The sequence below is a fragment of the Pararge aegeria genome, chromosome 14 (genome assembly GCF_905163445.1).
Source record: "Pararge aegeria chromosome 14, ilParAegt1.1, whole genome shotgun sequence".
Classification (NCBI taxonomy): Eukaryota; Metazoa; Arthropoda; class Insecta; order Lepidoptera; family Nymphalidae; genus Pararge; species Pararge aegeria.
This window is the reverse complement of record NC_053193.1, coordinates 10,563,119-10,588,235: the sequence shown is the minus strand read 5'-3', so window position 1 is coordinate 10,588,235 and position 25,117 is coordinate 10,563,119. Positions and strand designations below refer to the sequence as shown.

At 34.7% G+C, this 25,117-nt stretch overlaps 1 protein-coding gene across 1 annotated transcript; it reads left to right on the top strand.

The window, feature by feature from the left end:
- Nucleotides 1-840: 840 nt before the first annotated feature.
- Nucleotides 841-24,428, top strand: LOC120629274 (growth factor receptor-bound protein 2). Its single transcript, XM_039898165.1, has 6 exons — nucleotides 841-1,146; nucleotides 1,232-1,329; nucleotides 1,637-1,756; nucleotides 10,645-10,810; nucleotides 18,230-18,340; nucleotides 21,943-24,428. The coding sequence occupies exons 1-6, from the start codon at nucleotides 1,069-1,071 to the stop codon at nucleotides 22,003-22,005; spliced, it is 636 nt and encodes a 211-aa protein (XP_039754099.1). The 5' UTR covers nucleotides 841-1,068; the 3' UTR covers nucleotides 22,006-24,428.
- The last annotated feature ends 689 nt before the right edge of the window (nucleotides 24,429-25,117 follow it).

The window sequence follows — 25,117 nt, the reverse complement described above, 5'->3', positions numbered from 1 at the left end:
AATTTGTTTAAAATTAATTGAGATAATTTTGAATTAAATTTAACGCTTATCACAGTAACACACACACCAATAAAAAATTAGCGTCGATATAGTTTCTCCTACAACGTGGGCAAGGATGGCACTTAATTTTATACTAATAAGTTTCGTTTACAGAATATGTACAAAAAATTTTGGTATTGACAATGTTATAAATTCTGTTGTACCCATATCTCTAAGTTTTGAATTAGTATCCTTTTCCAAGGATTGCAGAAGGCCAAAAAAAAATTTTCTTTCCTTATTTTTTCCTATTTTTATAACAGATATTTTAGTTTAGATAATAGACTTGGTTACAACAGAAATGGCATCAATTAGGTTTTAAGGGAGAAAGAACTACGTTCTATCACATCAATTAGTACTACCCAATGAAGTGGAATTTTCGTTGTTTAATTATAATAATCTAAAAAAAATTAATAAGTATTTTTTTTGTTTTGACCGATATTATTATAAATATTTTAATGAAATTTAATAATCCCGTAAAAAACCATCACTTTGTAAAATGTAGTGATGGTGATTATATTCGCTTTATTTATTTTAGTTATTTGATTTAGGCCCATGGTAAAAAACAATCCTAAGATACTAAATATAAATATAAAAATAAGTAAATCTAAGAAGGGAATTTGGTATTTTTAAACCCTCAGGACTGAAAGGTAAGGTAGGTTCGTTAAATACGAACGACCTGTGCTCAGACCTGATCTACGAGCCTATTTAAGCAAAATGAACCAGCACGCCGGGAGTCTAAAACAGGCATTAGAAAACATTTTTTTAACCCAGCAACATTCATATATCAAAGTAAAAAAAAAATGTAGGTACTGTGAAGTGTGAATGACTGATGTGTATTGTGCAGCCCTAGATCGGATAAAATTGTTTCGCATAATTGCGTTTATCATAAATAATATTATATTTTATTGTCGATAAATACATGCATTATGATTACTTTAATGCCCTGACCCCAAGTGATGTTATAAAATTGTATACTTTGTGAGTTATTTCGGTATTCAGTGACATTAGAGTGAAGTGCCTAATTTGAACATGGAGGCTATAGCAAAACACGATTTCACTGCAACTGCTGATGATGAACTGAGTTTTAAGAAGAACCAAGTACTCAAAGTAAGTTTACAGTTCGCTTACATCTATTTGTAACACAGCAATTCTCAAAGATGAGAGGTGCCTTCTACAATTTTTGTTTTTCCAGATACTTAACATGGAGGACGATATGAATTGGTACAGAGCTGAATTAGACGGAAAAGAGGGACTTATTCCTAGTAATTATATTCAAATGAAAAGTCATAGGTAAGTAGTATACTTTCATCAAACTCATAATGTTGGCTCATGACAGTAATTATTAAAATAAACTTGACAGAAAGTTTTAAAAGTTAACTTTTTTCGAACTTTAAATCTCACCCAACATTTGTTTCGAATATCATTTACTAATGAGATATATTAAAAATTATTGTACATGATCTAGTATATTGGATTTAAGGTTATTTAATGTACCCCAATTAGATTTCCACTCATGTAAATACTTTGAATGAAAATAGTACAAAGTTTTCCTCTTAGTAATCGGACAAAAAATTTAACAATGTTTTTTGCCTTGCAGTTGGTATTATGGCAGAATCACAAGAGCAGATGCAGAAAAATTGTTAGCAAATAAACCTGAAGGAGGCTTCCTTATAAGGATCAGTGAATCAAGCCCTGGTGACTTCTCATTATCAGTCAAGTAAGTTTATTATATATATTATAAGTTACCCATTATTAGTGACATCTTCGGATTGCCTGCAAAAGGTACAGAATGCTTTTATAATACAATTCCTAAGGTAATTTTGGACCTCACAATGCATACATTTTAACAATGTGTTAAAGGCTACTATACTTACTTAGTTACTAGGCTTACTATAGTCAAAGTCAAAGTCAAAAGTCAAAAATATCTTTATTCAAGTAGGCCCACAGGTGGCACTTTTGATGCGTACATAAGAATTACACGGTATACTATTGATGAAGAGAATTTTGTGATGACAAGGTTGCTTGGAAACATCAGTTTACACTTTCATCTCTCACAAGATTGGAAAATTAATGTTAAATTGCAATAATATGTTACTGTTGGGAAAGAGCCACTGCTGAGTTTCTGCGTAGAGTCTGCTTTTCAAACTGGTGCTAGAGTCACTACAAACAGACTTGATGTTTGCATAAATGAATTTTAAATTCTACATGAAAGATTGTATATTCTGTTTTACAGGGTGCCTGATAATATATTGGTGCTATAAAAAACAACTTGTCTATGTGCATATTTGAAGGAGGTTTGCACCGATTATATTCGAAATCCGAAGTATATTCACAAGCAATGTTGTCTTGCATATAAATAAATATACAGAACTAAGGATTTCAGCAAGGCAATAAAAACAAACTTAAAATTGACCCTTAACCAGTACAGTAACAGTAACCAAACAGCACAGTGTGAAAAGTAAGACTTCCTTAAGCTTTTGGCTTTGTATACTGATTTCAGTATACTTGGATATACTGTAATGTTTTATGTTTTCACCTAAAGGATGCAGTACCTACCAAACATATAATGTAATCTGTTTTAGGATTGTGAACAAAAACATTTATTTGAACAAACATGATAGCATACATTCATTCAAGATACACTGTTAGAATCATAAAATTACATTAATAGTGAAGTTATATTTGTGTGATTAACGTCCGCTGCATTCATCAATTTCCTAGTGATGTGTATAGTATTGCAGTAAATACTTTAAGAGTTGTTATTAAAATGTGAATATTAGGATTTCCTGGTAATTTAAGGAAAAAAATCTATTAACAAAGTGTAATCTTCAAACCCTCGTACATAGGTTTTTATGGTATCACACAGCTGTTTGAATACAAATTTATGTTCCGTTTCACATGCTTTATTATCTAAACTCATCAAATTTTAAGCAACAATGATAAAATCATATGGCTTTTGAATCAAAAGAGACATAGGAATTACACAAATATGACAAATCTATTTGCTCTACTGTCAGTAACAAAGCAGCAAGCATGAAGGGTTCCGTATCATCTATAAAAACGCCTAAAAATTGGCATTGCTAATTTGTTGTAGGGCAGCCCCCTTAAATATTTATCTCATTCTGTTTTTTATTTCAAACTTTATAAGTATTAACATTTCAACTATCTAAATATCGTTTTATGAGACAGCTCACAAAACCCTAAAAATGAACTATATACACCAAGTTAGTATACCAAATAAAGATATTGTACAATTAACAATCACACTTCACACTTAAATAATACAATTTTTGATTGATTTTTTTTTGATTGATAATTATGCATTTTTTCTTTTGAATCAAACTGAAAACATAATCAAATTGAACAACTGGATTTTGGCGTATAGCTGGAAAATTAAAATGTTGTACATTTTAATTTTCCAGCCCTGCACGACGGGACTTACGTCGTCGGGAGTCCCGTCGTGACTACCTGGGTCGCAACTGACGCAACAGGGTCGAAATATCAACAAATCCAAAATATTATCGTAGTACCTATGTACCCGTTGAACAATATTTAATAAATGTTGATTAACCACGAAAATCTTAGTTTAAAATCTTAGTTTAATATCAAACTAAGCACTTTCGGAGCTGAGCAATCAAAATAACAGTGAAGACCGGCAACGTGACGCGGATGTCCCGGGTATATTGTATTGTGAAAGTTTGCATGGGAATTTTATCAAAAGCTGTATGCGGATACAGACCGCTAGTTAAAAATAAACCTCTGCATGATAGCATGGGCATGGAGATTGTTATATCCCCGGGGTAAGGATAAAAATTGATCTTCTCCCACAGCTTCATCAACTCTCAAAGCACTGGCGCACAGGTGGCAATAATATCCAAATAATATATGTGTGATAATAATTAACGAGAGTAAACTTCTCCTATTCCATGTTCCCGTGATTTAGTAGGTAGACACGTTAATTATATACCTTATTAGGGGATATAACGGGGGGATATATTCTTTTCTCCTGCCAGTGCTAGCCCTCCGGGTTGGTGTTCGCTTAGTCGCCTCGTATGACACCCGCGGGAAAAGGGGGGTTGGTGACAACTGTACTCTGATCTGCCGTCACCACAAGCATATTACTGTCAAATAGTACTTCATATAGGTATCTCTCATCATATATACAGTAGTTAAGCCGAAGATGTTCTGGAATTAAAAACAAATTAGATTACCTAATGTAACTGGCTTAATATGACAATACAATGGAATTTTTAATTTCTCTTTTCTTTTTAGTAGACCTTCACTTTTATACATAGCTACTACAACTGTCCGACAGCTAAATGTTCCCACGTTTTTACTTCAATGAGCATTGTTATTTTAATTTCATAATGCATTGTATTTATTAATTCATTACCTATATAGATTCTCTTATAAAATGTTTGCACTGAGTATATTATGTAACTTGCTTAGTATGGCATGAAGTTAATGCATTCTGTGAGATTGGGTTCTAATGGTCCATCTAAGTTCGAGCAATATTTAGGTCCTAGTAGTTTATCACCATTGCTTAAAACAGTATTATTTGAAAATGAGAGTTTATTTGAATACGTATTTGAATTCCAGAGCGAAAAGTTAACAATAATAAAATAATACTGCTTTTAGTGATTGTAGTAGATTCCTCGACTATGCTATTATGTCTGAACTTCGTAAGTTTCGTCTCAAAGAATCAAATGATTATTATGCGTTCATAAACAATACATGGAATTGACATATTTATAGCAATAGTATAAGAGAACATTATAGAAACCTACGGCAATGTAAGAGGAAAAAAATATCTGAAGCCACGACTATCGAGTTGGATTCCTATTTGCATCGAGTTAGGATCTTTGCTGATAAGACTGGCTGCGGCGCATAATCGATAATGACTCAGCTAAAAAAATACGATGTATCTAGAAGGGCATTTCTCGTAAAACTATTGACGAATGTAAAAATTGTTTGATTAAGGAAAACATATCAGGAGAAAAAATCTATTTGAATGGCCATAAGAAAGCATGTAGGGCAGCAAGTGACCACTACCACCGAAATTATTAATAATCTAATCCATAATCTTATGGTGGCAGATAGAATTTAATAGTTGTATCCTTTTCCTACTATCCCCTGTAGGTCTAAAGTTACCTATTACAGTTTCTGAATTTCTGACTATGTTTATTAAAATGGTCTGGAAAATATAATATAGGTACATGGAGATTATTCTTAGGATGTTTTTTTACCAAAGGCCTTAAAATAAGGGAAATGTAGTATACATAACATATTCAGCCCTGAAAACCATTTAACAACGGGCGTAAAAGTAGGTTGAAAAAAGACTTTATCTTCCCCGGCAGTACGCCGCCTCGCAGACAATTCTATCGGCCGTTAAATTAGCAGATAAAAAGTTGACGTCTACGCTTTTATGTGAGTCACACCAATTTGTTGCAATATTATTTCTTTGTGATGATTGAATTTCTAAGTTTTTATATGAATAACTACCTGTGCTCCGCGGTTTCACACGCGATAATTAACAAAGGACAATGATCGGTCGCCCCAATAACGAGCAATGAAAAATAAATTTACAAATCAGTCGTTATACAAGTAGGTAGATTGAGATTGCGCGTTCATATATAAAAGCACAGGTAATGTTAGAAAATATATATCACAGAAAATAAAAGACGTTATAATCTGTAAGTCCAAAGAAGTTATTGGAATAATGTTCTCGGATAAAATAAGACGTTATTTTCTGAGAGATAAATCAATGCGCTACTATTTTCTAATATCATCTTTTGATATTGAAGATAAGGATAAAGAAGTATAAGGTGTCTCGACTCTCGACAATTCTAAAATTGACTTGATAATATATGTATTATATTTACGAAATAACCAAACATGGATATCCCCGCTTTCACAAACTAACACTTAACTATAGGAAACCTTCGCCATCCTCCCGTACAGCAATACTGGCTTAGTAATCTTAACAGTTCGGAAATTTCCTCAATAAAGTCGTTTTTCTGCGGTATTTTATTAAAATAAATATATTGTAGAAAAGCTTTTAAATACTCATAAGGAAGCATTCAGCTTTGTGAATCATCGGGTGCGCATTTTTTAAGAGGAGTATTTTCTTCATACAATTTTCTCAGTACGAATTCAACCCGTTCTGTATCGCTCTACGTGAATCAGCCTACGTGAGAGCTGAAACCAGTTTTCGTCTATTGGTGATTCATACGTAATTTCGCTTTACCAGTATCGATTTATGTTGAGGCCTTATATTTATTTTAAAAAGAGTACTTAGACCAGCGATTTTTTACAAGGACAAATTGTAGAACAACAAACTTTTAATATCATTATTCCCTCACAGCTGGGCGTGGCGGCCTTAATATGCAAATTACACATTTTCCAAATTACTTACTTATCGTCGATGATACATCCAGACCGCGTAACTGATATCTATATTACTTATGCAAATCTAGTAAAGCTAAAGAGTTTATTTGTAAGTTCGATTGAACGCGCTTATCTCAGGAACCTTAACGGCAGATCAGCATTTAGCGATGGTCCAATTTAGGTGCATTTCCACTAAGCGATACATGAAACTACGTAGTTTTGTTTCTGATTTTAACGATCTTCAGAGCACGGATTGAATTGACTAGTGCTATCCTTGCCCTACTCTTTTTGTAGTTCCGGATAGGAGTACTAAATTTATTGTGCTAGCTGTAGATTTTTGTTAAGATTGATTTTTAACTGCGAGCGTTAGACTGCAACGTCGCTTACCACCAGCACGGCTAGCGTGGGCAGGAGACATTTTTCTCCCCGGGGAAAGAATAAAAATTTATCATCTCCCACAGCTTTATCCTGGGTCTCCTCCCACAACGTTAGGGCCGTAGTCTACCACGCTGGCCCATTGCGGTATGGTATTGGCATTGACGCCCAAGTGGAAATAATATCCAAATAATAAACTTCTTCTATTTCTTGTTGGCACGTGGATACGTTATTTTATCACTTGTCAAGGGATATAATTTCTGTCTCCTGTCCGTGCTAGCCGTACAGGGGAGAAGTCAAGGACAAACTTATAGTAGAATTAAAATAAAACTAAAAAAGATGTGTCACGTTAGCCGCCCGTCCGCCGTCTGTCCGTTAACATTAGGTGCGCCTTTTAATTACTTCCTTTTAGACAGAAAAAAATATTTTTTGACATACCATTTTTTATCGATAAGTACCACGAACAATTTAATCAAAAGCTATTTAATTGTGAATGTTAAGCTTTGAATCTTTGAAGTAACTATTTATGTTACCATTTATGGAACCGTTAAGGTTAGTATGTCATATCCGTGTTTTTTCTTCGTAGGTACATATAAAACTTTATGGTTATTTCTGGTCTGGTATGGGAGGTTTCGGCCGTGGCTAGTTACCACCATATCGAAAAATGCCGCTAAGCGTTTTAATGTTTCCGTGCGATGTCACGTAGAAACCAATTAGGGGTATGACTACCATACTCTTTAACAGGTTAGCCCGCTACCATCTTAGACTGCATCATCACTTACCACCATGTGAGATTGTAATCAAGGGCTAACTTGTAGTGGAATAAAAAAAAAACTTTCGATAAGTTTTTTTTAAATCATCAAATATGTAGTCATGGACAGAAGCTAGTTTTAAATTAAAAATATTAAAGTAAGTTAAAAATTTAAGCAACGGTATGGGCGGCTGTAATTTTGTTTAAACAAATAATTTTGTTTATAATATGCACATAGAAATCTGTTTGGTGTTTTTTTTATATGTAATGATTCCACACGTTATTGTAAACGTATTTTTTTCCAAACATTCAGAATCAATCTACCCGAATGTTCTGTTTGGGCTGTGTCAACGGATAAACAAATAAATTACTGTAAATTGGATACAATCTTTAAAAAATCGATGACTATATAGAGGTGTTTTTTTTACTTACATCATCTTACGCGGCGTTAAATCGTTATTATTTTAGATCGGCAAACAAACAAATCAAGCTGGATAATCTATTCTTGTTCTGCGGTATGCACATACCAAATGTCATCAGTTAAAAACACGATGGTTGTTACGGTCTTGCTTTTTAAATTTTAACTCATTTTATTTCTTGGCTCCATTCGCATTGCATTAGAGATTGATTGTTCACTTATTCTTTGAAAAGAAACCGAACCCGAATGCCGCTATTATGGTTTCAAGCACAGAATTAAGAACATACATAAACCGTGTACACGGCTAATATAAAATAATCAAAAACCACTCCACTTTAGTAGTGTTTCTCGAACAGGCAGTTAATCACTTCATCTCATTTAGCAGTTGACAGCAATTGTTGTACCTCTTATATTTTAAACGATTACCATAGAATGAGGAAAATGGGAAAAGTTTGTGAGCTAGCAATATTCCGCGGGTTTAAAGTGAGACCTGCGCAGTGCGTTTTCACTGTTTTTGACACAATGCACTGCATGCAATAACGGCTGAATGAAGATTCTGGATGTTCTTGATTCTCTGGTTTTAAGATATTTTTATGATAGACTAGCTGTTGCCCGCGACTTCGTCTGCGTTTGTTTTTTGTTTTTCGAAAGACATTTGGCATTCAATTTAGGTTAGGTTTTTAAATCGGTTATCATTTGACTGCGGTATGGTGTAAAATCGTCAAACACTTTCGTCGCCTCTCCCAAAAGAACTGAGCTTAATTTCGGGATAAAAAGCATCCAATATTACCTCTTATACCTTCAGGAATATGTGTACAAAGTTTCATGATGATCGGTTGAGTAGTTTTTGCGAGAAAGCGTAACAAACAAACTTACATTCACATTTATAATATTAGTAGGGATAGGGATATTTTAATGAATAAGAAACTAGCCGGCCGGTCGAACCTACCGGCCGGCTAGTTTCTTGCGGAGTTTCTTGCTGGCTCTTCTAGGTAGACTCTGCTTTCCGAACCGGTGGTAGAGTCACAACAAACAAACATACATAATATTTCAAAAGTGCTTATAAAGTAGGGCTACTTGAAATAAATGAATTTAGAATTTTTACTATCTACATCACCAACGAGGCAGTACAATGGATATAGTACAGAAAATAATTAATTTATATTAATTACGTTACAAAAACAGGACGTTACATTTTTCATATCAACCTGTTTCTGTGCGGTTGTGGTTATAACGCGTGTGAAGTCTCACTATGACGGACTGGACGGTCAGCTAATAATAATACCAGCTGTTGCCCCGACCGTCCCCGTCCGTAATGAATTATTGATTTCCCATGAAATAAATAATAAAAACTGGGATCGCGTACGTATCTCCAGCAAGCTCCAGGCAAATGCTTTACCTCAAAATCGTATATTTTTATCCTACGTTTTCAGACAGAATACACTGACAGGGATTTTTTTTAATTTATTATTTTTATAACTTATAACTAAAAATAAGTTTAATTAAAATATACCTCATAAAATCAGATGGTATTATCTTATCTGTTTGTTTAAAAACTATTAAACACCGTTTTCATGACTTAATTAGAAACACAACGAATAACTATTATCAATCCCACCGGCTTGAAAATAAACCTTTTTTCTAAATTTGTAGTTTTCAGAATAAATAATTTCAGCAGATACCTTTACATAACCCTAATTTTAAAGGCGATGTTCACGAAAGTTAAAAGGAACCATAAAATGAAAAGCATTCAAGCACGTAGGTACTGTGAAATACCATCACCGTTAAAAGCAGTAGATAATATATAAATAGTGTTACCATTTTGTTTCCGAAGTAATCCTTATTTTAGGATTTCGAGGTAATGTCTTATTCATAGGACAGTTTAATAACAACTAAAACTAAGTTTGAAATAATACTGATTTTTGCGATTTTAGTAGTTTGATGTTTACGAGCTTACACCCTCCCTCAAGAATTACCTACCCCCGTGTTGCGGAGGTAAGTCGTTGGTTCTGATCATTGTGTGTGATGTTAATTATTAATGCACGCGAACCACAAACGTTTTTAACGCGGAGAGGGTTTATCAACATGCGAATCTAAGTGTTTTAAATTAGCCTTATTTCCATATGTTTTGTATAAAATATGAATGAAACTCCATGGCGTCGGCGCTAGGCGTCATCATATAGGGGCTACTTTTCGAACGATGAGAATTTTTCAGAAATTGTTCAGAATAGTCTTTGAAAAATATATTTTATTTAATTTGTTGATGTCATTCCCACACTAAAACACATAATGTGTGGGCACCACGTTAAAATACATTGTCAAAAGCTATCCCCATGAATAGGTCAATCAACTTACGTATTAAATGCAGCGAGCGACTGGCCTTGTACTTTCATAAATATGTATTTGTTTTTGGGAAGTTTCTAGGCGATATGCTGTCAAAAACTTCTGCAGGTAATAATATTAATAACGTACCAATAAACTGGTCTGGGCCTAATTTTAAAATATTGCACCATTCGAAAAATAAAGTGTGGATTGCGCCCTAGAACTAAATGTCTCAATGACAAGATTCCTGATTTTCAAGCAGTCTGAAAATTATTTTGCTGCAAACAACAAAATTACTAGTAACATTTTTTTTTTTTTTTTCTCTTCATAAGGCAATATTTTTTGTCTCCAGATGTCCTGATGGTGTGCAACACTTCAAGGTGCTCCGCGACGCGTCAAGCAAATTCTTCCTATGGGTGGTGAAGTTCAACTCGTTAAACGAACTCGTCGATTACCACCGCACGGCCTCTGTTAGCCGCCTCCAAGATGTCAAACTTAGAGATGTGGTGCCTGAAGAGGTGAGTACCAGTGCTAGCAATAAGCAAAACTACGTAAAATATGTCTAATATATTCTTTCAGAGTACAACGTATAAACGCTAAAAAGTGGCGTCATATTCAATCGTTACGCACTCTGTGTAATGCAAACCTTATTTTAAGATATCATAAAGTTAAGCTTATGTAAATACGACTTCTGAAATGATATGACTTGGCAATTATTCTGATTCTTCTGAATCGTCCTGCGGGTCTCGTACCAAGTTATTTTTTTTAATATATTTAGCATAATCACTATTTTCTATTATCTGCACAATTGCTTCCATGCAATATATTTAGCAAACAGCTGGTGACGTCAACTTTACGTGTGACGCATTCAATCGTAACGTAAACCCTATATTAAGTTATCCAAAAGTTAAGCTGATAGAAAAAGTCCATATAAACTTCTGAAACGAAATAAAATGACTTGGAAACTATACTTATTCTTCTGAGTTGTCCGGCCTGTCTGTACAAATTTAATTATACTTAGCACAATCACTTTTACATTCTTTGCACAATTGATTCTATGCAATGTGTGCAAGCGGCGGGCCTAGGTATTTATTTCCATTCGTGATAATATTTTATATATTAATAAAACTGCATTATGTTTTAAATGTAGACTAATTAATTAATTATGATTGCATATACCAAAGGCGGCGGCCTAATCCGCCCGGTCGATGCCGCCGGGCGAGGCCAGGATGCAGGTTGCTTTTAATTTTATTCAGAGCTTTATCTCATGATTGTTTTAAGTCTGTTTCAACTTAAACAGTGCCTAATGTCCGGAGGTTACTCACCCTAATAATAACTTTGGTCACATAGCTTTATATATTTGTAACAACAAACCAAACCCCCCCCCCACACTTTATGTTCTTGTCTGTGCGATGCGGTATTGGTAAGTTGACATACATCCCTCGCTTCGTATTATTTAGCATTCCTGCACTAGAAAGTAATATATTGCCTCTTTTATGGGCCTACAAGTTCGAGGGAAAGCATATTGCTACGATCCAAACTGGTGTTATTTGGTGGCCTCTAAGCAGGTAAACCATGGACTCTATGTATATATATATATATATGGAGTATAAATATACCATAATTCCTTTATTTTGTTTACCACGCAAAAATACCCCTTTTTTTCTTGGCGAAGTTTCAGCACTTCCTGTGTCTTTTCGATTTCATTGCTATTATTAAGCTGAGTAACCTCAATGAGGAGATGTAGAATAGTGCCTCATGTCATAAAGTTAAGTTAGGTTGGAACAGACTTAAAAAGAGCGGTGTTGTTTAAATGTCCGCTTTCTCTGCCTGTCTATCTGTGTGTCTGTCTATCTGACGGACAGATTCTAATGCGACTTTTTGCACTTTCTACTTGTCGCAGGTTCTTTAGGTATGTTTTACGGCTGTAGACCACAAGGGGGCACTGCAATCGTTTTTTTTTTTTTAGTTTTCCACTTCCTTAAAAAACTATTTTGATGCGTTTTTTTTTTAATTTCGAGATTTCGTTTAAAATTATGTATAAATATATATATATATATATATATGTAATATCTTAAAGTTGGTTTTCACCATGTTTTTTTTTATTGCATTACTTGTAGTGTAGTGTACTCTACTCAGGTATTAAGTTCATGAAGTCGATATAATTAAAACGTTGCTGTGACCTCCGTCGGGTTAAATTGCGATCTCAGCTGGCACGGCTTATTATATTTGATGAAAGCAGTTGATTCATTATCTCAGCCTCGTTCTATTCATTAACTATAATCTGAAACGTCAAACGTATAATGATATTTTTGTATTGTTTGTAAATATATCAAAACCGCAGCCGGAAAATGTTTTCCATAATGTTTAATGTTTAATATTATGTAATGGCAAATACAATTTTGTCATTAATAAGTTAAATAAGGTTAAATATATTATTATTAGATTTCAGACATTACACGTTTCTGTCCAAATCATAGATTTAATATATTACTATCTGGACCCATTGATGTCAAAGCTATTTCCAATTAAGAATAGAATTATTCTGTTCCGTAATGTTCCCATATTGGGGTCAAACGGGGGATAAAAATCCATCAAAGAAAAACAAAACCAAATATACCTGTTTCACTCCAATGCGAACACAAAAAATTGACAATTTTATTTTCATAGAATAAAACTGTCACTAAAATGATTTCCATCCGACGGAAAAATTACCGAGTTTATATTATTAATTATTATATGCAAACTTATTGATTACTACTAGATGTTTCCGTACATTTTGATCCGATATATCCGGTTTCTATTATTTTCCTATAAATAATTATTGTGATTAAGTACATTTAGTAAATAATACCGCCGTGCTTCGATGAGTAAGTATGCTAGGTTTTTTATGACTAATAGTATCATCATCATCATTGATACGTCCTTTCTTCACCGTTCATGCAAGTGATATTGATCTTTCTAAAACGCACATAACTTCGGAATGTTAAATAATAAAAAAATAACTAAACAACACAATACGACAATACACACATCGCCATCTAGCCCCAAAGTAAGCTTAGCTTGTGTTATGGGTACTAAGGTGACTGCTGAATATTTTTATGAATGACATACATAATTTTGTAAAATATACAGATACACATCCAGACACTGAAATACATTCATGTTCATAACACACATTTTTCCAGTAAGAATCGAACCCTCGGCCTTGGACTCGGAAAGCAGGCCACTGCGCCAATCGGCCGTCAGTTATAGTTGCATACCGGTGATCGAACTCGGTCACTCCAAAAGATCCCATAGTCCTAACCACTAGGATTCCAACGATCAATCACTGATTTAGCTATTGTGATTGTTACTTTTATACGAAAATCGAAACATGCTGTATTAGAAATTAATAATTTTCTTAATCTAGCTTCAGTCTTACATTTTATTACGCCCTAGTACATATTTATTACCCCTTTGTAACTAGTATTGTATATATGTATATAGACGAAGTGTTGATAGCCTTGTTATCAGGGGGTTCGGTCCCCAGGAAGGTATCCCGGTACGTACAAGAGCGTGAGACGTTTCAGCGTTATGTGTGGTTTAAAAAATTAAATATCACCTGCTTAACCGTGAAAGAAAGCATCGCGAGATGCCTAAGAGTTCCCCATAACGTTAACAAAGGCATGTGTAGTCTAACAATCCGCATTCGTCCAGCTTTGTGAACTTTGCCTAAAAATTTCTCAATTTGAGATTAGACCCGTGCCCTGTAGTTGGCTGGTTATGGATTGATAATAATGAATAAATGAACTGTTATCTGTTAGCGCCACTGCATTAACTTCAACCTCTGCCCTTCACTGTCGTTAAACTGAATAATGATGTTTAGAAAAGAATCAATGTGATTCACTCTGGACAAATAGATTTGTTATTATTAATATTGATTGAATTTTAAAATTGAATTGATTTTATTTTTAATTGAAACCGCGATAAGAGTATTTAATGTCTCTATTTTCAATAATATAAGAAAAGATATCGTTCTTGATAATTTGGACCGTGCATCCATTGTACATGTAGGTAATAATGAGTAGATATGGGAACAGTACAGATGAAAATTTCTTGAAATTGAAAAAAGACACTAATATACAGGTAGCTATACATATAAACTAACATCAAATTCAAATTTAGAATTTCATCCTGAATAAACCAATTCTACAATTCTTTATTCATTCCTATCACAGGCACTTATGAAGCGTTCATACAGCAACAACTACACTCCCGTTTTCCTTAATATTCTTTCCCAAATTCATGCTATAATTATACCTATTCGCAATGCGCCTACTGAAACATCGGGAATACCCTTAAACCGTCACTAATGTTGTAAACGTCATTGCCACAAGACAAAAATTAAATTCCTTTCGAAGGTATTACAACCGATTATTGATCCGAATTCATTAGAAACTGGTTTCATACACAATTTCGCCATTCCTAAATGAGTGTTGATTCATATATTTTTTTTAAATATTATGATTAACAGACCGACTGGCGCAGTGGGCAGCGACCCTGCTTTCTGAGTCCAAGGCCGTGGGTTCGATTCCCACAACTGGAAAATGTTTGTGTGATGAGCAATAAGTGTTTTTCAGTGTCTGGGTGTTTATATGTATTTTCTAAGTATTTATGTATATATAATTCATAAAAATATTCATCAGTCATCTTAGTACCCATAACACAAGCTACGCTTACTTTGGGGCTAGGTGGCTATGTGTGTATTGTCGTAGTATATTTATTTATTATTTATTATTATTATTAACATGCAGACTGAGAAGTGATTAAGTTGCATGGCAGACATAAATTAAAGAAAATTAGCTTTGTCGAATTCAAAAGTAACTAAAAAGTGAAAATAAGTAGTTTGAAGACGTGTGGACATAAGAAACTGGGGAATTAACAACTTCGAAATATTTGTAATTTTTTTAGATCGCCTTTTGTTTGTTGGATTTTTTGTCAAAACTATTTTGTTTAAGTTTACGCCTTGCACTTGTTTTACGACAGTTAAAAGAATTTGTTCTGTCAACTTTAGCTTTTATTTTGAATGTGGTTAAATAGCATCTTATTTAATCGATTATGTTTACCAATTAATCAGAAAGGTTAGTTTTTTACGGACTCCAAAACTATATATTTATTTAATTCTCATTTTACTCTTATATCCGAATTGTGGTAGTAGTAGAGAGTTTTGTGTAGCAGAGCTCGACCTAGGAAGTACTATAGCCATGCTTATTTGTGCCGCCAAGCAGCATTGTTGCGTTGTACATTCCGGTCTGGAGGGCGTGGCTGCCGGTGTAATTATAGGCACATGAGGCATATTTTCCTCAGGCTTATGGACACAGAGGCACGTTTCAGGCTAGTTCCTTTGAAAATGAAAATAAATGAAAATTTCATTTTTTTTCATGCTCTGCGAAGTGTTCCTCTGAGGCATATCCGTCCGACCGTCAATTATTACCATAAAAATATATATAGATATATAGTTGTCTGTGTTCGGGAATGAACATCAGTATCAACATTTTGATTAGAGTGAAATACCCTATTAATGCACTGTGATAAATTGGTTTGAAGCCAATTGCGGTTAAATTGGGGTGGAGTGGAGTCCCTCCCGTCCAATTTCCGTCAGGTCAAATGTACAGGTTCAATATATTATCCCTGATAACCGCACCGTTGTGTAAATACCTTGTGACCGTGATAACGAAGCGAAAATAACTCGGTCAGCTTGCATTCAGTATATGAGTTCCTATAATCTCTGGTTACTAAGCAAATATACGCAGTCGTATACGCGGCTATGGAATACAAATTGTTTGATCGAGTATAGTTTGTTCTATTTATAACGATAGTTTGTAGGATCAGTGAAGCAACCAGTCTGCTTTTCTAGATCACCGCACTTTTGTAACATATATATTCCAGTGAGCTAGCACATCGTATTTTTCGGCTGATATCTTAGTATATTTTGTACTGGTCACGGAAATTTTGACTATGCGCGTAATGTATTTTTTAGGAAGTACATTGTCCATTCTAATATGAACAAATGTACCCTCTTGAACATTTTTGAAATGATGTTATATTTGTTCGAAAATTTTAGCGAAATTTGTTACCGTATTTCGTAAATATGTATTCAAAAAGTAAAACTAATTTGTTGAGGAATATACGATCTATATATCAGCTGGAACACTTATATCATTATAATTTTGTGGTTGCAGACTCTAATATCACTAAATAAACATGCTGACTTCTGTTATACTTTAGTTTAATAAAGTTAAGTGATGAGAATTAATATCATCCTGTAGCACATAAAATCTTGCATAAATCTTCGCGTATTAGTGTAGTTAAGTCAATGAGAGTTACGACATTTTCTGTTAGCTGTTGTCATGGCACTATCCGAAAACAGTAGACAAGCACACGTAGTAATACAAATATATAAAACGGCGTATTTAATAACCGGAAGTTCAATAGTTATTTCATGAGAAAAATACCTCGAAACAAATACGCATGAACCTAATGAGATTTTTTTTTTTTTTTTTTTTTTTTTTTATTATAAGATACAGCTTTTCTTCTAAGAGTACTAGGAATGGTCAACTCTTTTACTAATTTTATTTATTTTGATTCCAATACAAGTTAGCCCTTGACTGCATACTCCTGGTGGTAAGTGATGTTGTAGCCTACGATGATGCGGGCTGTGTGTCGCTTCGTACATGTTTGACGTCACAATCGTTAAGATTCTGTTATCTGTCTGTTATATCGAAACCCCACTGCACTGTTTTTACCCCTTATAGTTTTTGCATGTTAAACCCCGAATCCGTTTATATGTTTTATTTTTGCAACGGCTGAACTGTTTTCTAACGAGACTTTCACAGACAGATATAGGAGTTGGTTTGGATCAGTAGAGCTAAAGTGCGCGCTACGAGATAATTGTTTAGTTTTTTCTCGTCCTATTTGTATCAGAAAGTTCTAGGTAATTGATAAACAAAATTATCTCGTGCACCTTAGCTCTACAAAAAGAAAAAATATTTTGCTCCCGTGTAAAGGACATAACCCGTTCTGTGTGTATTGAGTTTTTTTTTATTTAAAAATAAAAAAAAACACAATACTCACTAAACAAATCTCTTTTGATGTTATTATAATAAAATAAATATATAAAATTAAATTATTATTCTGATTTTAACGTACTTGTTTTTTTCTATATTCAAAACCTACTTTAGTCCAAAAAGTAAGGAAATTTAGTTCATTTTGATGTAAATGCGGAAAGTAGCACTCGTCCTGGTTCAACGGGACCCGTGTGAAATTATAGTTCGCCAAATGTATCAAACGATGATTTTTTTAATACATTTGCGAAAAACGGTCAATGCCATAAAGTAATATGAAAGACCATAGGCTAAAGAAGTACTAAGCTTCTTCAGCTCGCGGTCTTGCATAATGCCTACTCATTCGTAATACTCGTCCTCCAGCCTCCATACTCCAACCAATTTTAACGAAAAATAATCCTTTAATAAGCAAAGTAATTATGCAATTTTAATATTTTAAACAAATGCACTTTTTAACATATTTTTAGTTGTTGAAACTATAAAAGATATTAATTAGTGCTTATAGCTTATCCCTTTGGATAGATGTATGGCTGGGATAACAGTAAATTATTTAAAAAGGGAGAACTAAAAAACATTCGTATGAAAAATGCAACTTTCCGCGCGATCTACAGATACAAAAAAATATTGTTCGAGTAATAGTATATGATTAAATAAAAGATCCTTTTCCTGCGGTCGGTTTTTGCACTTGATCTATATATTTATGTTGTACGTAAGTTTGCTGATGCAGCTACATTCTGGATCTAACAGTCTCCCAACTCGCTGAAAGGGACCCTTTAGTAACCAGCTAAAACAATTCGCAAAAATAATTCCGAAATGTTACGTGGTTTTCAGATGCTGGTACAAGCGCTGTACGACTTTACTCCTCAAGAGGCGGGTGAGCTAGAATTCAGGCGCGGTGATGTTATCACCGTTACCGACCGCTCCGACCAGCACTGGTGGCAGGTGAGTGATGAATATTATACTGGTTGTTAGTTAGTAGTTAGCTGGAGTGTTTAGTAACTATTCGCGGGACATGCAAAGAACGCGTCCTATAAAATGCCGTCATATGTCCATTTGACGGCCGAGTGGCGCAGTGGGCAGCGACCCTGCTTTCTGAGATCGTGGGGTCGTGGGTTCGATTCCCACAACTGGAAAATGTTTATATGTTGAACATGAATGTTTTTAAGTATCTGGGTGTTTATCTGTATATTATAAGTATTTATGTGTATTATATTCATAAAAAAATATTCATCAGCTATCTTGGTACCCCCCATAACACAAGCTACGCTTACTTTGGGGCTCGATGGCGATGTGTGTATTGTCGTAGTATATATATATTCGTGTCTTTAGTCCGGAACACAACAATACTGCTTGGCGGCAAAACGGTACTACTTCCCCGGACGAGAAGAACTCACATAAATTTATACCAAACTCGATTACTCATGGAAATAATCGGAAATTGCCAATAAAAAAGGTAAATTTTAAACGGATCAGGTCATGTCACGCTTTCTTCTTTCATCTGAAGATTCCGGATGAGATTGTTTTGGGCTTGTCTCATTGCCCATCCCCCCGTGTCATTGAACCTGGGACCTCTAGAACCACCGCGCTCACCGCTGTGCCAGATCGGTATTGCTAGGTGCTTCTTCTCTGCTTGTTTTCAGTAAAGACGGACAAAGTAATACCTAAGCAACGCCTAAACAAAGTAGATAGCTAGGCATACATTTACCTTTCACCAATCGATTTTCACTAGGCAACTCATATAACCTTACTTATCTACGGTTGTTGCCACAAGGTGTGATATTTTGTGTTTGTATTATCATATTTTTCGTATGGATTTAACGTTATTAAAAAAAAAAAAAACTAATTTGTGTTTTTTTCATCTGTCAAGTGTCAGTTCACACTCACAGATCCGCCGGATCGGTGTCGTTACTTTATATCGCGCCTAACATTGATAGACATCACATAAGAGTTCGTTTCTTTCTGATGCCGCATATACAGCACAAGATTATATTTTTTAGATAATATTTTTTTCAATTGTGACATTTTAGATAAAAGAATAATTAATAATTTAAGGTCAGATCATTGTGGTCAACTTATTACTGTTTTAAATACTATCAATAAAAGCAGACAAATTATAAAGTGTAGGCCAATAACTAAGACTAAATTAATGCGATTCAAACGTGAAATTACTGCGAAAATCCCTGGTATTGCGTGCGAACATTTTCATCCGGACAGTCTTTATAGTGCACTATTTAATACTATAAACAACGAATTTAATAGAGTATTCAACTTTAAGCACATCAATGTCAGTAATAAATTAAAATTTAGTGACTGGGCTACTGTAGGTATATATAAAAGTAGGGAGAAGTTGTATGAGCTGTATGATGAAAAACAATTTAATCATACTCCAACTTTCGTAGAACACGTAAAAAAATACTCTAAAATATTTAAGAATGTTTGCACTAATGCGAAATCGCTACACATTAAATATAGTATAATGAAATCTGATAACAAAATACAAACAACCTGGAAAATAGTTAATTACGAGTCAGGAAAAACTAAATCTCGTGATGTGGATTTTGAACTTATTGTTGATAACAATAAAGTGACGTCTGACAGGGAGGTTGCTAATACTTTCGAAAACTTCTTTCAGAATGTTCCCATTTTGTTAACAGATTCTCTAAGCTCTTCAACAATAGCAGCTCAGCGTATATTGAGAGATAATGTTAAAGAGTGCAATGTTTTATTTAATTTTAAACATATATCTGCAATAGATATTGTAAAGAATTTCAGGTTATTAAAGTTGAAAAAAACCGGTGATCTGTGGGGTATGTCGGTGATGGTCATTTCTAACATTATTGACGTTATTGCCCCTTATCTAGCTGTAATTTTTAATGAATGTGTTGATATGGGTATTTTTCCGAACCTAATGAAATGTAGTAAATTAATACCCCTTTTTAAATCCGGTCAGAAAAATGACCTTAACAATTACAGGCCTATTTCAATCTTGCCAACTCTTAGTAAGGTCTTTGAAAAAATTATACTTTATCAACTTTTAAATCATTTTAATGTAAATAACTTACTTCATCCGGAGCAGTACGGCTTCACTAAAGGTCGTAGTACAACGGATGCAGGCGCAAGACTCATAAAGCATATTTACGATGCCTGGGAACGTTCGCAGAATGCCATTGGTGTTTTCTGTGATCTGTCCAAAGCATTCGATTGCGTTGAACACAAAACGTTGTTATTAAAACTAAGCCACTATGGCATCAAAAACGTTGCACTCAATTTAATTGCCTCTTATCTAAGTAATAGAGTTCAAAGGGTATGCGTAAAAGACATAAAGTCTAAGGGATCATCTGCCTTAATGGGTGTCCCACAAGGCTCAATTTTGGGTCCCTTATTGTTTCTGGTGTATATAAATGATCTGCCACACCATGTCAGGGGCACTTGTGAGATTGTACTGTTCGCAGATGATACATCTCTCATTTTTAAGACTGATAGAAACAAAGATAATTTTGACGATGTAAACCGTGCTTTGTCACATGTGTCAGACTGGTTTACTGTTAATAACTTACTTTTAAATGCAAAAAAAACTAAGTGTTTGGAATTTGTTTTGCCTAACGTAAAAAAAATTGATAAAAACATCATAATAAATGGAGAAACACTTGAAATAGAAAACTCCACTGTTTTTCTAGGAGTGACCTTAGATTGTAAGCTACAGTGGGGTACCCATATAGAAAGCCTAGCGAGTAAACTCAGCTCAGCTGCATATGCAATCAGGAAAATTAGACAGCTTACCGATGTTGAAACAGCTAGGCTTGTTTATTTCGCATACTTTCACAGTATTATGTCCTATGGGATCTTGCTGTGGGGAAAAGCTGCAGATATTGAAAGTATATTTATACTACAGAAAAGAGCCGTACGATCAATATATAAACTTGGATCACGCGAATCGCTTCGTGAAAAATTTAAACAAATAGGTATTCTTACAGTAGCTTCGCAATACATTTATAGTAATATAGTCTTTGTGAGGCAAAATATTACTCTTTATAAATCAAAAGCTGAAATTAACAATCGACTTACCAGAAACGGTCATAAATTGGTGATATCTGCATATCGTCTGCGAAAGGTGCAGAACTCCTTTCTTGGGTTGAGTATACGCTTTTACAACATGATTCCTAAGGAAATTCTTGACCTACCAATGCATACATTTAAAAAATGTGTAAAAACGCATCTAGTACAGCGAGGTTACTATACATTTGATGAATTCCTCAATGACAAGGTAGAATGGAAGCAGCCAGCCTCGCTCTCATCTCCCGCAAGATAGCAAAATGATTGTAAATGTTGATGTTGGAAAAGAGCAACTACTGAGTTTCTTGCCGGCTCTTCTCGGTAGAATCTGCTTTCCGAACCGGTGGTAGAGTCACACAATCATGCATACTTGACGTTTCAAAAGTGCTTATAAAGTAGGCCTACTTGAAATAAATGAATTTGAATTTGAATTTGAATTTGAAGACGATTCTCATGTTTACCTCTCTCATTCTTCCTATCTGTTGTTCCAGGGGGAGATAGCGCACCGCCGCGGACTGTTCCCGGCCTCGTACGTGACTGCGTACCATTCATAGTGCCCGCGCGTGCGATGCGACGCACCGCCAACAAACGCGCCCGTTATCCCCTCCCGCCCCACTCGCTCCTGACACCCACCTTCACCCATCAACCTCACATACAAATCGGTAAACCTATATTCACTTGTATTAGATTATGACGATAAACTATTAAACTTATAGCAATAATTATAAAAAAAAACGGCCCGCAGTCGAGGGATCGCCTTACATGTTTTATGGTGCTTTATGACCAGATGCTTAAGTCTGCTGTTACAATAATTGTGTCTCAGTGCTCGATCGATCACAAAAAAGTACTTATGAACCGAATAACATAATAAAAAAAATTAATTATTATTTGCAACAGATAAACAAAGAAATTTGTTTGCAGCATGTTTCCGAAAAGCTATGCACCCATTTTTACTTAAATAATTGAATGGACGAGCGCAAAGTAAACACGCATTGCTGTCTATCTAGTGTTGAAACGGAAATTGTATTTATTGACAAATTGTTTAATATTCATCGATAAAAGTTCAGCTGCTGGACTAAAGGCCTCTCCGAACTGGCGGGTGTGTCAATAATAACGACGCTGGGCAGACGGGTTTGTAATCGCAGTAGATGTTAGTAGTAGCACAAAGGACGCTCCTGCCCATTCTCGAAGGGGAGGGTCCAATCCGCAATCAAAGAGTCGATGTTCGCTTATAACAACCTCGAAAATCGCTTTAAAATCGATCTTATATGCATTGCATTGAAGCTCAAATTTGCCTTCATTTCTTTAGGTAGGACTTTTCGCACAACGTTTGAAAAACAAGAATTAGAAGTTGGGTTTGCGACTCCAAAATGCTTGTCATCAGGTCCATTTTACTTTGACGGTACAGAGTTTGATACTCGAAAACGGCTCCTCGATTCGTAAATCTTGTACTGCTGTATTCTGTTCAGTTGTCACTACATGGCCACAGTTAATATTAATAAATGTTTTAATTTATTTTTTCATTAGTACTATTTGTCTTTGATCGACCACAGACAAACAGTTGTAAACTCAGCCTTGGCCCAGCTATCTGTTATAATGGCTAAGCCGCCTTAGCTCATTGCGAGTGCAACACCAATTTATGCAGTACAAAAAGAAATTATACATGCCGCGTCCATCATTATTGAAATTTGTGACGAATTTATTTTATTTGTAGTCATGTCAATTCGACGGATGAACGTTATAATCGTTCGCTTAAACGTGCCAGAATATTATTTTAGAGTTTTTTTTTATTAATTAATATATGCTTAGTAATAAAAATTACGAAAGGGGTCGATCGGTACATCGATATCGCTGATATTCCCTGAAACAGATTTCAAAATAATGTGATTGTTTTTTTTTTATTATATATATGACGAATATTTATCCGTTTATAGTGTATAATGCTCATTTTTTTAAATATTTACCATTTTACTTGTTAGTTAAGCGCTAGTTTTAAGTTCGTTTGGTTTCATTATGCATATTCGATAAACAATCATATAATCTGGTACGGTAGTCATATCAATCGTAACGTCCTCTTAAGCTTAGCTTTCCTTAGTCGTAGGCCTAGATCGACGATTTGTGTTGCGCACAAAGCGAAAAAGAAACTCGTTTGTAATATTATATATTTTATAATCAGTGATCCTTTTTATATTGGCAATGTTTTTATAGAACGAGTGTACAGAGGTGTTTTAGAACAATATTTACGATCCATGTATATTAATTACATTGTGCTTAGTGGAAAGGCTTTTGATGTGTTTATTTGAATGGAATTTGTTACCCGTTTTAGTGTTTTACAAATATGACAATCGAAGTGTCGTGAATAACAATTGTTGTTTAACGTGAATAATCATAAGGACGGCGTAGTTCGTAACTACGAAACTAATCGGAGAATTTTTACCTTGGAAGCGTTCGCACCGTGGCACCCGAGTGTCATTGTACTTAGTTAGCGTTTAACAATTATAGTCAAGACTTTGGAATTAATAACTTTGAGTGCTCGTTAATCCAATGTAGATATTTATTTTTGTTATTGTAATGTAATCGAAAATAGCCCTTTATTAATCGAAACGTAATAGGAATTAATCGTAATTGAAACTTAATAGAAAAAAAAACGTAGGGCGTCAATAAATAATAAATAATATTTCTAATGGAAAAATAATTTCTAATGAGAGTTATTCCCTTTCAGCGAAGCATTTAACTGTGTGTATTATAGGAGATAAGTTGGTATCGCAACGCACATGTGATTTTCACGATCTGTAAAGTCGGTTAGAGATCCCAACTCGCTATAAGCTGTGACAATTGCGTTTGTCATGAGATAACTATCCATAAATCATTTTAGTGCTATAATCTATAATAATCAAATATTTAAATAGTTAAGTTATGATTCTCCAATATTGTGGAAGATGTATAATATTTTTTACTAATAAATTTAATATTGTAATTCTGGAGTTTGATTTGTATCCTTAGCCTAGTTTACGTAAGTATATTACGCGATTTGTCTATAGACGGTCTAGATACACCTTTTGTTCTCGTCCAGCGTCCAGTGTCACTCAGCCACTCTCGCCAAAGCAGAATCTCCCGGACATTCTGCTCAGTAGTCTCTACGAACCGCCGTAGTAGCACAGACAACTCTGGACGCTTATCTCCTCACGAGGGATCTACTGAGGGAGTTTTTTGTGACAGAGCTTGACCGCTGTTATTTCAGGCTATATTGTACAGGATAGATTGATAATGTTGTTATTTTGTTTTGAGTTGGTGTTGAATGGTGTAGAAAGACTATCGAATAATGACAGTTGACTTTGGCTCTTCTTTTTGACAGCTGAATGAGCAAGCACGCAGACTCATGGATCACCTAAATAAATATCTCGCTCGCTACATTATTTACTAAAATTATGGTAGCTGGAAGTGGTGATAGCCTGGTGGTCTTCGGTTTTACTTTCGGGGGGCGGAGTTCGAATCCCAGCTACCTACCTACCTTTTCTAATTTATGTACCCTTTAAGCAATTGAAATATCACTTTTAAGTGTGATTCCCGGTTAAGGAAAACACAATGTGAGCAAAACCTGCATGCCTGAGAGATCTCCAAAATGTTCTCAAAGGCGTTTGAAGCCCACCAATCTGCACTGGGCCA

Coding starts and splice junctions, on each gene's coding strand:
- LOC120629274 (XM_039898165.1), top strand. CDS start 1,069: ATGGAGGCTATAGCAAAACACGATTTCACTGCAACTGCTGATGATGAA. Junction 1,330..1,636: donor ATTCAAATGAAAAGTCATAG/GTAAGTAGTATA, acceptor TTTGCCTTGCAG/TTGGTATTATGGCAGAATCA. Junction 1,757..10,644: donor GACTTCTCATTATCAGTCAA/GTAAGTTTATTA, acceptor TTTTGTCTCCAG/ATGTCCTGATGGTGTGCAAC.